General features: G+C 37.1%; 1 protein-coding gene across 2 annotated transcripts in view; it reads left to right on the top strand.

The window, feature by feature from the left end:
- Nucleotides 1–14234, top strand: part of Mis18bp1 (MIS18 binding protein 1) — a 47505-nt gene extending 33271 nt beyond the window's left edge. Inside the window, exons 14-17 of one of the 2 annotated variants that reach the window (XM_033765161.1) lie at nucleotides 5141–5286; nucleotides 10308–10395; nucleotides 13676–13724; nucleotides 13893–14234. In XM_033765161.1, coding sequence (XP_033621052.1) covers nucleotides 5141–5286; nucleotides 10308–10395; nucleotides 13676–13724; nucleotides 13893–13996 — 387 coding nt within the window. In that variant the 3' untranslated portion in view covers nucleotides 13997–14234. The remainder of the gene's footprint in view (nucleotides 1–5140; nucleotides 5287–10307; nucleotides 10396–13675; nucleotides 13725–13892) is intronic. The other variant, XM_010632612.2, reaches the window with a different exon arrangement.
- Nucleotides 14235–15894: the final 1660 nt, after the last annotated feature.

The following is a 15894-nucleotide window of genomic DNA, read 5'->3' as shown; positions in this document are numbered from 1 at the left end:
GCCAAACATAGCTATTTAAATTTTAAGAAGATTCTCAAATAGTGGAACAGAGATGCCTAGCTCTTACCTCCTACTCTATAAAGACAATCAAAGCAACAGGTAGATAACTGCATTTCAAAGTAGATAACTGCATTTCAAGAACCTAGACTGCTGCAGCTTGGCACCATCCTGAGAACAGAGTCACAGTCAGAATTCATACTTCCCTAGGAGACAGAGCCTCTATGTATCTCATGCCCCAGGGTCCCACTGATATTCTGCCACACTATGACAGGGGTCTACAGTTTCACAAACCTAAGAAGACTCAGGTTCTACTGTGGCTGCAATACCCAGGGCTGCACAGTGCCCTGCATGATAAAGGACATGTGGTTCAGCCCCAATGGCCACTACTGGGCCTCAGCCATGTGCCCCACCCTGCCTTTGCTAAGAGAGTACACTTAATGTCCCGGCACCACTGCAGCTGTCATTACTGGATGCCCTTGCCAACAGCAGAGCATATGCCTGAGGGATTTTACTCTATTCTGGGTTCCTGATGCCACCACTTCCATTGCCAGTGGCCACATAATGTAGCCACAGATCTGCTACTTTGTGAATCACACTGCCTAGGCCACTAGAATGCTTCTACCTCTACGTAGCCCTCATATATAGGCTTTCCAGCTTCACTGCTGCATGCACACACACAAAGCCATTGATTACATCTGAAATAGTTAGAGGGAGACTAGATATCATCTAGTCTCAATTGGAACCAAAGCCAATTTAGCCTCCCAAACCAGTACCCTAAAATACATCTGGAGAGCTGGGTGTGGTACTCACATTTGAAATTACACCACAAAGAGTCTGAGCAGGAAGATCATCAAGTTCAAAGCCAGCCTGTAATACATAACAAGACTGTGTGAAAATACCAGACCAAGCCAGGAGTGGTGGCACATGCCTGCATTCTCAGTAGTTTGGGATTCTGAAGCAGGAGGATCAGCAGTTTGAGTGAGCCCTCTCTGGGCAACTGAATGACTTAAGACCCTGTTTCAAAATTTAAAAACATACAAATAGCTGGGAATACAGCTCAGTGTGAAATCCCAAGGTTCAGTCTCCAGTACCAAAAATAAAAACAAACAAAACTCCACTACCACTACAACAAGAACAAGTGTATCTGGAGAAAGCTTTCCATGAAAACTATAAAGTGTAGAATCAACTCATCTGCCAGATACAGAAAAAGCAATGTAAAAACACTTGAGTTTTTTTTTAAAAAAAAGTTAATATGATACCTCCAAAGGAACACAAAAGACCTCAAAGAAAAGAATATTGATGAATTGCCTCAAATGATCCGAAGTAAATTTAATGAAATACAAGAGAATACCTGCAGACAATCCAGTGAAAATAAGAAAATGGCTATTGCTATGAGTAAGAAATTCAGCGAAGAGATGAAGATCACAAATTGAAGATCTCACTAGGTCAAATAAAAAACACAGTCGAGTACTTTACCAACACTCTAGATGAAACAAAAGAAATAATTTTTTAACTTAAGAAGTTTCTTTGAAATATTGTAGTTAAACAAAAAAAAAAGGAAAAAAGAATGAAGAGAAGGCTCTAAGAATTAGGTGATAGCATTAAATGAAAAAATATTACCAAGTCACATTTAAGGAAACCTTATTAGAACAACAGATTTCTTTGCAGAAACCTTATAAACAGAGAATTAATCTTATAGAAGAGATCAGAATGATACATTCAATAGAAAAAATACCTGTCAACCAAAAATAGCATACTGAGCAAACCTATCTTTTAAGGGATAAATAATAATGTTCTAAGATTAAAAAAAAAAAAAATACCCAGGAAATTCATCATCACTACACAGCCTCTCTAAGACGTGTGTAAAGGAGTACAACATCTAAAAAGCTTAAAAGCTCACTGGTAAAGAAGATACGTACATGAAAGAAAAAGGAATTAAACCCTATGCTACAAGAAATCACCAGATCACAAAAGTAATGAGAAATGAAAAGGAACAAAGAGTATAAAGAACAATCAAATCATTTAGCAAAATGGCAGGAGGAGTAAACTTTTATTAATAATAACCTGGAATATTACTCTCAGTCAAAGATAGAGTGGCTGAATGGATAAAAATAATCCAACTATATGCTACCTAAAAGAAATTTTACCAGTAAGACTACCACATAGACTAAATGATTAGGAAAAAGTATTCCACACAAATGGGAAAAAAGTGAGCAGGAAGAGCTATATATATGTCACATAAAAGACTTTAAGTTAAAAAGCATAAAAAGAGACAAAAATAGTCACTATATGATAAATCAATTCAACAAAAGGAAATAACAGTTAAAAACATATATATAGGGCCGGGATTTAGCTCAGCAGTTCAGTGGTCTGCCTTGCAAGAGCAAGGACCCAAGTTCGATCCCCGGTACCAAAAAAAGAATAAAAAACATATATATATATTCAATGCACCTAGTTATATAAAGCAAACATTTTTAATTCGAAAGGGAGAAAAAAATATAATATGGACTATACTAATAGAGTAGTTGGTGATTTCAAAACCCATTTTCATCAGTGGACAGATCATCCAAATAGAAAAAGCAAAGAAACACTGGAGTTACGCTATAGACCACCACATGGAAACAATAATATTGGAAGTGGAACTGCTAATTACTCTGATTTTGATCATTACACTTTGTATACATGTACTGAATTATCACTATCACATAAATAAGTCAGAATATTATCAATTTAAAAATAAAACAACAGCCGGGCATGGTGGCACTCACCTGTAATCTCAGCACTTGGGAGGCGGGGGTAGGATTGCTACTAGTGCAAGACCAGGACTACATAGTTCAAGGCCAGCCTGAACAATGTAGTGAGAATCAGTCAATAAAAATTAGTATGCCATAAGACGACAACTCTTTTTAAAGGATATAAAATGGTTTATTTTATGAAAAGTAGCATAAATTAAATCTTAAGAGATTGGAATAAAATATTGGCAACAAATGCAGTAGTCATTAGGGCCGGGGATTTAGCTCAGTGGTTCTGCCACCTGCCTTGTAAGTGCAGGGACCCAAGTTCTATCCCTGGTACCAAAAACAAAAAATTATAGTCATTAATATGTAATGTACAGAATTCGTTCAAATGTAACGAAATAATAAAGTATAAGATCAAAGAAAAAAGACAAATTTCAAAGGCAAAACCTTTGAGGAAGTGATCACTTTTCCTAGTAATAGAAAATAAACTATATGTATACCTTCTAAATTAAAGAATCTTTTTTTAAAAAATTAATGAAAACATCTCCCCAGTATCAAAAACAAATCTGTTATTGGTGTAGTCACATCAGTGGAAGCATCAGTACTCTCATATCTTTCAGAAATTATTATGGTAATATATTTCAAGTCACGAATATTAATTCTGTTTTTGAGAGTTCATCCTAAGAAATGGAGAAGACTAAAAAAGTATTACAAAGATATTCATTTTAAATTTATCTTTACAGCAAAACCTGGAAACAATTTACATACCCAATAAATTTGTTTCAGAAACAGTGAAATATGATACAAGTGTTAAGTGCAAATTTAGGATTGGTTCTAGAAACTAAATGTTATCTCTGTTAAGATTAAAATAATGCACATATGTGTACATGTGGAAAACTGAACTATTAACCCTTCAATATCTAGTGACCCATTTTTGGAATTCCTATAACAACAAAGAATATAGTGAAATGTTCTCTTCAAATCCTTCTTTGAATTTTTGTAGGTAACATGATTTTTATGCAAAAATTCTAAAAATTTCAGTCTTAGGCATAAATGGATTAAGTCTAAAAATTTAAAGATTTGAATTAGTGAGCTAGACTCAAAAGTGATTTTTTTTTCTTAGCTACTACTTTATATTGTCATCCAATCATCTTCAATTTTAAAAGGCTGTCTACTAAAGGTGTGGGGAAAGTGGGAAGGGTAGGGCAAAGGGAATAAGGGAAAAGAAAAAAAATATGAAAAAATGGAAATAAAGTGTTTGTAAACAGGGAAGGGAGGAGGGGGTGAAGGGAGGGCAGGAATAAGGGGAAAAAATGAGAACCAAGCCCTGTCATGTAAAGGTACAAGATTCCAATGATGAATGTAACTGTACTGTATACCTAAAATGTACCAATAAACTCAATTAAAATGAAAAAATAAAAGGCTGTCTAATGCTTTACCAAGTTGAATAATAGCATTATTTCAGCCTCCTTTGTACTTATACAAGCTACAGAAGGTCGTTAAGCCAGTGAACTGAGGCCCTACAGTGTTCCCTTCTCAGCACCATGCTTCTTCAAGGTTATACCCTTTATGTCATCCCACCGTCATTTCATGTCCCAGATATGTATGTGTGAGCCTAAAGGCAATAGTAACAACATTAAAAACAGAAAATAAAAATCAGCTGGGGATTTAGCTCAGTGATGCTGCCGCCTTCCTCACAAGTGCAAGGTCCCGAGTTTGATCCCCACTACCAAAAAGAAAGAAAGAAAATATAAATCAAAATCAATGAATTTGCTCATTTTCTATAGCATAAAGTTTTTTGTTTGTATTTTACTGAGAACTGAACTCAGGACTTCGTGCTTGCAAGGCAGGCGGAAGCACAACTGAGCTAAATCCCTGGCAAAGTCTTATTATTTTAATATGAAGTTCAAGTAAAATCTTAAGGATTGAATTGTTCATGTGCACAAAGGTTTAATACTAGTTGAGTACGTACTAATTACAAAGCATCATAGTTAATACAGTTTTGTCTCCACCCTGTGGGCCAAATTCAACCTATTGCCTGTTTATCCAAACAAAATTTTATTGGGACACAGCGATGCCCATTTGTTTGCATATTGTCTACGGCTGTTTTCATTCTACAGTGACAGTTCTCCTTAGAGAAAATATTTGTCTATCTCTGGTCTAGATAGCCTTTAGAAAGAGGTGTCACTGTCTCCATTTTGCAGAAGAAAATATTGGTTTCTAAGGCTCTCACATGCTACTTTTATAAGTTATCTAATCTGGAGAATTATAAAGAAGAAAATTTTTCAGACCACCAAAAATCATTTTGTTATAATAAGAAAACTCATCTTTACAGGTGTCTGCCTAAAATGTTTGTTTTCCACTTGTCAAGATGATAATATTCTGCCCAATTTATTTTCTAGTTGCCAAGTTTCTGGGACAGTCAAGATGGTGATGACATTCTGCCAGCTATGGACAGAAATCCAGCAACTCCATCAGTTACCTTTCCATTGGCAAAAACTCCTCAATGTCAGCACGTCAGTCCTGGCATGCTAGCCTCTATAAAAAGGTGAGTATGTACGTGATATATTAATTTCCTGCAACAGGCGACTGAGGAACATTTAAGTATTCTGTATTCTGAGATATTTTAGGTTTTCTTTTTTGAGACAGGTCTTATTGCTAAATACCCAAGCTAGCCTCACATTTGGGATCCTCCTGCCTTGGCCTCCCAAGTAGCTGGGACTACAGGTGTGCAGCACAGCACCTGGCAATCACAGGTCTTTGTAACAGGGAGGCAGAAGGGTCAGAGTGAAAGAAGGAGCTATGACATGAGGAGCAGAGACAGGCATGGTGCAGCCCAGTGCCAGGGAACCCTGCAGAAGGAGCGAGCTCTGCCGACACCTTGATTTTACTTAGCCCCTTATGATTCCTTTCAGACTCCTGACCTCCAGAACCATAAGACAACAAACTTGTATTATTTATGCAATTTGTTATAGCAGCCCCTGGAAACTTAACACAACAAAGTATCTGGTCCCCCTGCAATGGAGGCAAGGAAGGGACAGCCTCCTCCCCTCTGTAATCCTGCCATGGCTTTTGCATGACAACAAAGAGATGTTGAGTCTGCTAGGCTGATACATCCAGACTCCCCAGCACACCAGCACACCACACATTCTCCTCCTGGGTCTTTGAGAGCTCTCCTCCTCTGTCTGTGGCTGATTTAGAGCTCAAGGTAGGTCCAAGGTCAAGAGGGGTTCCAAGGCGTAGGTCAGTAGTCAGCCTGAAACTGGAGAGAGGATGCAGATTGGTGATCTTATAATCTCCTGGACTGTCCATCAGTACTGTGGGCTTGTCCAGCCCTACCCACACAAGCAAGAGAATCCAAGCTGTTGGTGTAATTGGTTTGTGCTTTCCCAAGGTCATCTTAGCCATGTCCCTCTTATACTGTTATTTCTCCTAAGCATTTTGTAAGTTGAGGAATCTAAAAGTAATAGTTATAATTTTTTTAATGAAGAATGAATAGTTCCTAAGTGCTTATATATGTGCATATATCCATAGTAAGTTTTATTAATTATTTGAAAAGATATGTACAAAACTAAAATTGATCTTTAAGGAGAGGAACTAAGGTAGTGAGGGGAAGATGCAGGAATTTAAGGATGTTACTCAATAAATTATATTGGGATATAGCTCATGCTTTACATCAGGATAAATTCCAAATGGATTAGTTTTACATGTAAATTGAAGTGTAAAGAATTTGTTTTATTTCATACTAACCACAATAAGCAATTAGAGAAAAGAATATAATGTAATTTGTCATAGGTAAAAGGGCAATTTGTCACAAATATATTTAGCACTCCTTTTTTTTTTTGTACTGGGGATTGAACTCAGGACCTTGTGCTTGCAAGGCAGACGAGTCACCACTGAGCTAAATCCCCAGCAGCACTCCTACATATTAAGAAGAAATAGCACCAGGCGTGGTGGCGCACACCTGTAATCCCAGCACTCGGGAGACTGAGGCAGGAGGATCGCGAGTTCGAGACCAGCCTGGGCTACATAGTGAGTTCCAGGTCAGTCTCAGCTACATAGTGAGAACCTGTCTCAAAAACAAAAAAGAAGAAAGAAATAGCACCCTTTTTGTGCATTGTTAGCAAGAAGGCAAACCAGTACAATCTACACAATAATTTGTCAATATCTATCAAAAGTATAAATGCACGTGTTCTGTGACCCAGGAATCCTAATTCTAAAATTGTGAAAATAAACCAGAATCATTTCTGGATAAGGGCATAACTCAAATGTCCCTCAACAGGGACCAATTAAATCTGGTATGTTGTAAAGGTTAAGCTTGACTAAGTCAACTTGATGGGCTTGGGAACTGCTTAGGGGTTGGTGGAGCACAATTCCCGGTGTGTCATGGAACAGTGACCTTGGATACTAGATATGGTCCCTCAGCCCTTTCTGGCACTGCTTCCCTGCTCTCCTTCCCAGCCACCATGGACTAAGTAAGCATCTTTGCTCCACATGCCCTTTGCTGTCATGTTCCTGCCCTGGAGTCAGCTGACCATGTGCTAAATCTGCTGAAACCAGGTGCTCTTCTAAGTTGCGGGTATTGAGTATTGTAACCCAGTGACAAGAAACCTAATACATATGTAGTTGTCAAAATTAATGAAGAAAAGTTTTTATTAGTATTTGATAAAATGCCTAAGATATATTAAGTGAAAGAAGCTAGATGCAATGGACAGTGTACTACTCTTTCTTTAAATGGAGGTCATACCTATAAAGTCTGCCCAAAAAGTGTAGACACCCTTCAGGAGTTTGCTGTACTAATAAATGTCTGGAAGCAAATGCCCACCACTTGAATTGAGCACCTCTTGAATTATAGAGGCCAAAGTTAACTTGTATTAATCTGATGATGTCTCAATAAATTTAGTATTAAAATATTTATACAAGTTTTTCTTTTCCTGATGTATACATTTTTGATGGACTCCTTATATAGATATAATGCATATGTAGATATATATGTAGTAGTGTGCTTATATGTGTGCATATATACATAATAACTTTCATTAGATTAATTATCTGAAAAGATAAATACAAAACTAAAATTGATCTTGAAGGTGAGGAACTAAGGCAGTGAGGGAGACTTGAATTTTGAACCATGTCGACATAAGTTGAAATACGAATAAAATTTTAAGAGTAAGAGTGAACAACATTCAAATATCACAGAAAAGATGAAGCATTAAAAAGAGGCCTAAAAATAGGCAATTAAAGAGACCAGAGCTTATTTTAGAGCAATTTCTACAGTATTGAAAGAAGCCAGATGATGAATGATGAAAAACTAGTCAATACTCCCATAAAACTTGGTGAAATTTTACTTTGCATTTATTGGAGAGAAAAAAATTTGCAATCCACAAATTATTTTTTATTTTGTTTTAGTATTTAAGGCAGGTAAAAGTATACTGATAGTATAACTTTGGATAAGATTTTGGTAAGCATTTTGGCTAAATCATTCAAAATTTTAAAATATGAATTTTATTCTAAGGAAATAAGAGATTTAAACCAATATATATATATATATATATATATATTGGTATAAATACAGATTTATCACAATGCATAATACTGAAAATTTGAAAATAACCTAAAAATCCAAAAGAAAGGAACAGTTGTGAACATTTCCTCCATATACCAGAATAATACATAACATTAAAAATCAAGTTATTTTCAAGAATTTTTCATGACATAATAATGTTCAGTGAGAATAGTTTTTCAAAGCTAAGAAATAAAACTACATACAACATGAACCCAATTTTACAACATGAATTCATAGCGAAATTTAATTTTGCGGATTAAAACATCAGCCATTATCTTTAGCCTACTGAATGACACTGGCGTATGTTTTAGGTTTTTGTTTTCATAGAAAGGCATTTCTGTTTATACTGCTGTAAAATTCAGGAAAATGTGCCTTTTTTTTTTTTCCCTGTAGATAACATGCATCACAGACTTGCTGACATCGTGAATCTGTTTTTCCTCATTGTTTTGGTCACTTCCTAGTGCTCTTCACTATCTCCTGACTTCACCAGCTCCGGTAGTTGGCTTCCTTTAATTACAGTTTTAGCACTTCAGAAGTGCAGACTTCTCTGCCTCAAACAGTAGATTTAGGAGGTAGTGATCCTGTGTAGTTGAGCAGGCCTATTCTTTTGTTAAGCAATGTGCTAGCAACTGCACTTTGCTCTGGCTGCATAGCAGTGCTTGGATTAATATAAATACTGCGGTATGGTCACACATTTCCAAATTTCTATATATCATATACAATTGAGGATGCTCCCACACAATCATTATAGAAAGAGCTCGCGTGAGATCTTGGGACCGAGAGGATGAGAACTGTTCACCTTCTGTTTACTATCATAAGTGAGACTAGGAATTGGAGGGAAGGGAACGGAAAATAACCATTTTGTTTGGCTTCTGTTATCAGCAGTAAATTATAAATCAGTTCTTTTTGCTAAGAATGAGCAGGAGAAGAAATAAAGTAAGTTAATATATTAGCTTTCCTGTTGCTGGGACAAAATACCTAACACCCGCAGCTTAGAGAAGAGGTTTACTCACAGTTTAGAGCTTCCAACACATAGTTGGCTCCTCCCAAGGCAGGAACAGGCTGGTGGATGTCGTGGGAAAGCAGACTGCTCCCTTTGTGGGGTGGGAAACCAAGTGCAGGGAGACCACCCAGTGAGAGGTGACCCCACCTGCAGTGACTGCCTACTGCAGCCGCCCCTCCCAACGCCGGGCGGTGTGAACATCGTGTAGCCTTCCTGCGCTCCAGTCACTTCTCCGGAAGACGCTTCATCCGTACACACTGATAAATAAGAGCACCTGGCATAGTACGGAAATGGGAAAAATACAGAAATGTTCATAGCTATTGAAAATACATTTAATTATGGAGGAAAAAAATTATGTAGAAATAAAAGGCTTGCTGAGCTGGATGTAAACACAACACAATCGGAAGATGCAAATTGAGGGTTTTCATCATCAGGCATATCCTTAAACTGATCACCTTTGAAATTCAATCTGGATAGCAAAGGAAGTGAACAGGAAAAAAAGGGGTACACAGTGCAACAAAGGGGCATCCAGCAGCAAGAACTGAGGGCTTTGTAAAAGAGAAGCAAGATACACTTGAGAAAGAATACTGATGAGACGATAACCAAAGCACAATTTCCTAGAATAGTCTTCTTCAGTGTTTCCCTTAAAATATTGGGTGAAAGCTGGGTAAGGGGGCACATACCTGTAACCAGCTGAGGCAGGAAGGTCAGAAGGTCAGGCCCAGCCAGGGCATTTATCAACCTAGAAAACCTTGGTTCAAAATGAATTTTTAAAAGGGGTGAGGAAATAGCTCAGTGCAGAGGCTTTGTTTCAGTTCCTAGGGCTGAAGAAAAAAAAAAGTTTGAAGCAGTTTGTCCAGTTCCACAGGCGTACCACTGTCATCTTTAAAATAGAAAATTACTTTTTTAATATTGAAATAGATTTTATCAGTTGCTGTTCAACTTGTAGATAGAAGTATGATAATTAATGTTGACTTGAAATTATGTTATATCCAAACAGGAATGATTGTGATAAATATGTTTCTCGTATACAAAAAAATCATAAAAGTAATGGTGGCATTGTCTGGGGCAACATCAAGAAAAAAAAAGTAAGTATTTTTATTTCTATTTTCACCCATCCAATACTTATCTGTAGAACAATGTAATATGTGATAAATTGTAGATTCAACCCATGCTCACTCTCCAGGGACATACACTTGAGTAAATTCTAGGTATGAACACGATAAACATAAAAATGCTGTAAAATTACAGATGGCTGCTCATAAACTGAAGCACTGAAGCCAAGTGAGAATGGCTAAAAAGTTTCCATTTGAAAACAAGGTTTAGGTGGGAAAATATCGGTTAGGGAAGGGCTTTTCATGCAGTACCCAGTATCTGTACAGTGACTGGATAATAGTCCATCCCCACGAATGGCATCATAATTGTTCATAGAGTAAGAAATTTTTATCAAATCCCTTGCATATTCAAAGTAATTTCAAATGTATTTGTTTGTTTTGAGAAAGTAGTCTCACTCTTAGTTCAGTCTAGACTTGATGAACTCAGTGGTGATTCTCCTGCCTCAGCCTCCTGAGTGCTAAGATTATAGGCATGCACCACTATACCTGGCTTCAAATTTTTTAGATTGAACTACTTAGTTTTATTTAACATTCCAATATTTAAAATACAATTTAAAAAAAATTTTTGGAGGGGGGTTACTGGGGATTGAATGCAGGCCACCGAACCCCTGAGCTAAATCCCCGGCCCCATACAATTAAAAATTTTAATCCAAGGTTGCTGAATGATCTGTATGTCTTTGAGAAAAAAATTAAGAAAATCCACTATCCCTTTGTTTTTTGTTTTTTTTTTCTGTGTTACCAGGAATCAAACTCAGGACCTTGTGCTTGCCAGGCAGGTGCAGCAGCACCAAGTTACATCCCCTGCAGTTTGTTTTTGATACCAGGGATGGAACTTGAGACCTTGCACTTGCAATGCAAGTGGCAGAACACTGAGCTAAATCCCTGGCCCCTCCTGCATTTCTTTCTAAATATCCACTTTCTGATTTTATGTTAAACAGCTCATAACCAGACATAATTACTAAGTTTCTAGGAAAGGTGATTCACCTTGAATTTCCACAAAGTACATAGCTAACACTATTAGGAGTATGACAAATGCAAAAGGAGTAGGATAGCCCATTTATCCCGTCAGAGTATCCTGCAGACTAGGTTATGGCCAACCTTCCCTATCATTTGCACTTTAAAATATTCACACTGCAGATGGACTAAAGTATAATTCCTCTCAAGGTCCTGTAAATCCTGGGATTACATAATCACATCCATCCTTGTGGACTTCATTTGTACATGGGAAATAGTGGGGAAGTCTGGGGACTCAGTTCTTCCAAAGAACTCAGTGTTCCATAATGAAATTAGACTCCTGGCTGGTCTTTAAGATCCCTTTATCCAATCCCAAAGTCCTTACTGATAATGAAATGTGGTATTTTGCAAAGAACCTGGATTTAACAATGCAATGGGAGGCTATAAAGATTTGGCTTCTAGTCCGTTTTGCCAGTAAAGTGGGTTGCTTTGATTAGTGCACTCCTCCAGTGTTTCTCAAACATAAATGTGTATAGAATTCACCAGGGATCTTGTTAAATCCCAGATTCTGAAGCTATAGTTTGCGATCTGCATTTCTGTTGAGCTCCATTTGATCCTCAGACCAGACTGAGTGGCAAGGCTGTAATACATTTAGCCTGTTTTCTCTGCAAAATGAGAAGAGGTTGATACAGTCGGGTGTGGTAGCACACACCTGTAATTGTAATCCCAGCACTTGGGAGTGTAAAGGAGGAGGATCACTGAGTGTTCGAGACCAGCCTGCACTACATAGCAAGATCCTGTTTCAAAAAACTGAAAAAGAAAGAGGGAGGGAGAGAGCAAGAGGGGAGAGACAGGGGGTGGGGGGAGAAGAAGAGAGAGAGGGAGAGAGGGAGGCAGAGGAGCCAGACGTGGCAGTCCATTCCTATAATCCTAAAACTCTGGAAGGCTGAGGCAGGAGTAACGCCAGCCTGAGCAACTTGGTCTCTGCCTCAAAATAAAGTATTTTAAAAGACCCGGGATAGCTCAGTGTGAAAGTCTTGGTTCAATCCCCAATACAAGAATCAAATTAAAAAGGTCTTTGCTTTTAAGAACTTTAATTTCAGGGCCAGGGATTTAGCTCAGTGGTACCGCTGCCTACCTGCCAAGTGCAAGTGTCCCAAGTTTAATCCCTGGTATCAGAAAAAAAGGAGGTCTGTGTTTCCCAAGTCTTCTAAAACTTTAATTTCTATTCCTGGAATCATCTTAGTTTTTAAATTTTTTAATTTGTTTACAGTACATGACAATTACATTCATAGTGGGGAATTGGTCCATGTACATGACACGTCTTAATTCTTTTTATGTCTTTTTTGTTCTTTAGAGGGTTATAATTTGAGCCATCTACCAAACTATAATTCCATTATAATTTAGCCACATTTTTTTCATAGCCTAATATTTTACAGCCAATATTTAGGAAGGAGAGAGCCATGGACTGTTAAAAGTATTCACTTCAGTCTTTGAAACCCATACCAGCTTACACTGCTGAGGAAGCTACTTGGGCTTTCTATGTTGTTGTTGCTGTTGTTTTTTGTGGTACTGTGGATCAATTCAGAACCTCGCACTTGCAAGGCACACAGCAGCACCACTGAGCTAAATCCCTGGCTTTCTTTCATGATATTGGTTTACATTATTGAATTATTTTAATGATGTTTTTATATTACTGTCTATGAGCATGAATTTTGATCTCCAGTTAGTTTCTCACAAATGGTACTTACTCTTAGTAGAGAAAGTAATATTGTGTCATATTTCCTATTCATTTTGTAAGGAAAAAAATATGGCCAATGCTTTGAAAAGCACTAATAAAATTTATATGAGAATGCTCTTAAAACTTGCCATGTTATTACCATTTTAGCCAAGAATGTGAAGTACAGGGAGTTTTCCTTATACTGTACATTTTCTAAATTTAGTGTGTTTTTACCTATATCCAGTTAATTATGTTAAAAAGTGTGTTTGTATTCTGAGTTAAGTTTACTAGCCCAGAGTAGTAATTATTTAAATAAGTACTTAGTATAGTTTGGCAACTTTTCAAAGCTATAGACTATCTCTAGTCACTGTAGCATCCGTTCATAAATGTTTTCTTATAGTGATGTTTGCCAACATTTATTAAGTCGTGGCTTTTCCCTTGGATACTCAACTTAAAATTGGGCATCTGATAACAATAAAGTGAGCAGCGTTGCAGGTGTACACTCAGAGTATCTGGACAGAGAGATGAGTTATCACTAGAAACACTATTTACTGAGTATTAATATGAACTCTCTTGTAGGTTGAAACTGTTTCTTCAAGCCCAACAAGAAAAACACTGTTTCACAGAGGTAATTTCTTTTGTACTTTGGTTTTATTATGGGCAATCTCTTTACATAGATGGTCCTAAAATTAGTTGGCTGTGTTCAACCGACCTGCCATTTATCTCCTTACAGTTGTTTTCAGTTTTTTGAAATTACTTGGAACTTACTAATTCTTTTTATTACTCCTTCTTGCAGATTTAGGAGAAAACTCCGGTATTGGAAAACTTTTCACTAATGCTATGGAATCTTTAGATGAAGAAGAGAAAGATTATTATTTTTCAAACTCTGATTCTGCATAGAAAAATGTGATTTCCAGGACTTTTACAAAAAAGCAGATGGTGTATTTGTATCTACATTTAGAGAATACTTATGTATTTTCTTTATGGTGGAGGTTCATATGAAAATGTAGATTCTTTTTTCAAAGGTTTCATGCTTTCGTGCAAAGTGAAATATCCTAAAATATTCCCCATTGCTGCATCTCACCAAAAATGTAAGGAAAATTGTTTTGTGCAGACATTTGTAAATATGGTTTATAATATTAAAATATATATACTTTACTCTTATAAGTATCCAAGTCTGTTTGCTTTTATAAAATATTTCCCAAATATATTTTTTTAAAGTTTTCAAAAATACGTTGCTGCCCTAAGTGAGGGACATAAGGGAGATGGAAGAGAGGTGGCTGTTGAATCCATGGAAACATTTAGCCTTGTGGCCGCCACATATTAAAACCGTAGTTGATCTGATGTTTAAATCGTACATTGTTGAAACATCTGACGTGATTCTCGATTGTTTTTCTTGAAACTTGTGATTGGCCTATCCAAACTATGCAAATTTAATCTTGCTTCAGTATTTTATTAGACAGAACCAGAAATCAGATTTCGGTTGCATTCTGTAGCCTTTTACGTATACGAACAGTTTAAATTTGGTCTCAGTATTAAAATGATTAGGCTGGGCATGGTATCACACACCTGTAATCACAAGTTTGACACCAGCCTGGGCTACATAGTGAGTTCAAGGCCAACCTGAACTACCATAGCGAGACCCTGTCTTAAAAGACTAAAAAACTAAAAAAGCTTAAACATGGAGTTAACAGAGCCACTATTATAAGGAATCAAGTTAATGTTAAAGGAATTTTCTTTCATTGACAGCTCCTCTAAAAATACTTTTAACTTACTTTACCAATTGTGTTTTTAAAATTTAACATAAAATATTTTCCTTCTGGTTCTAGTACACATTGATCTCTCCTTTCCAGTTAGATTGTTCAAATAAAGTTAGTTTGCTTTTATAGGATTTGTTTCTGGGTTGTTATTTTTTTGTTTGCTTTTTTAACTATCTAGAGAAAGAAAACAAATGTCCATTCTGTTAATGGTTCTAAATGTCTTCAAAAAATACCTGAATTTTAATAGAAATTAAATTTGCTTTTTAATAGTTTTAGTCAGCAGTTATATAATCATAGGATCCTTCTATAAACCACTATGGTAATTTCTGTCCCAAAGACCTTGGTAGATGTAGAATGGAAAGACTTTTTAAAGAGGGCCTTAAAAAGTACTGTTGTGGAACTGGAGTTGCTAATATAATGCTGTGCTGTATGAGGTTTGTGGGTAGTGTCTGTAAGTTAAGGTTATGGAACTCCATCACAGAAGACACAAGGGTCATTCTGACATGGCACAGACTTGATGCTGACCAGTGAGTCTGGCTCATGTTCTCTGTGTCCTGTTGGAATACCTTCAGTGTCCTTCCTATACTAATCTACCCCACCTGCTAGGTCCCAGATCCATGAGGTCATAAGCAAATAATGGCCGGGTCTGGTGGTGCAGGCCTGTAATCCTAGTGCTCGGGAGACTGAGGCAGCAGGATCACTATGAGTTCAAAAACAACCAGTAATAATGCTTAAGGTCTATAACCTCCAAATAAGACTTACATGTGGAAAACAAAAGACTGAACGCTGAAGGACTAAAGTACAGTGGATGCTTGACTTACAAACTCAGTTCATTCTCGAGGGCTGGTAGTAACTCAAGTTGTCAATTGAAGGTGCTCAGGCTCCTCTACATAGCCTTCAAAGTCTCTCTCCTGTACATTCACAGATCTCAGTGTCCCTAGAGATACTGGCCCAGGATTTCTCAATGCCACACAGGAAAAGGTGGTGTAATGTTCCTTCCAGAACTCTTTAAGGGTTAAATCTGTATCTGAGACCATT

Source organism: Fukomys damarensis, unplaced genomic scaffold (genome assembly GCF_012274545.1).
Source record: "Fukomys damarensis isolate Sample0158 unplaced genomic scaffold, DMR_v1.0_HiC HiC_scaffold_17, whole genome shotgun sequence".
Taxonomy (NCBI): Eukaryota; Metazoa; Chordata; class Mammalia; order Rodentia; family Bathyergidae; genus Fukomys; species Fukomys damarensis.
This window is presented reverse-complemented; position numbering and strand designations above follow the sequence as displayed.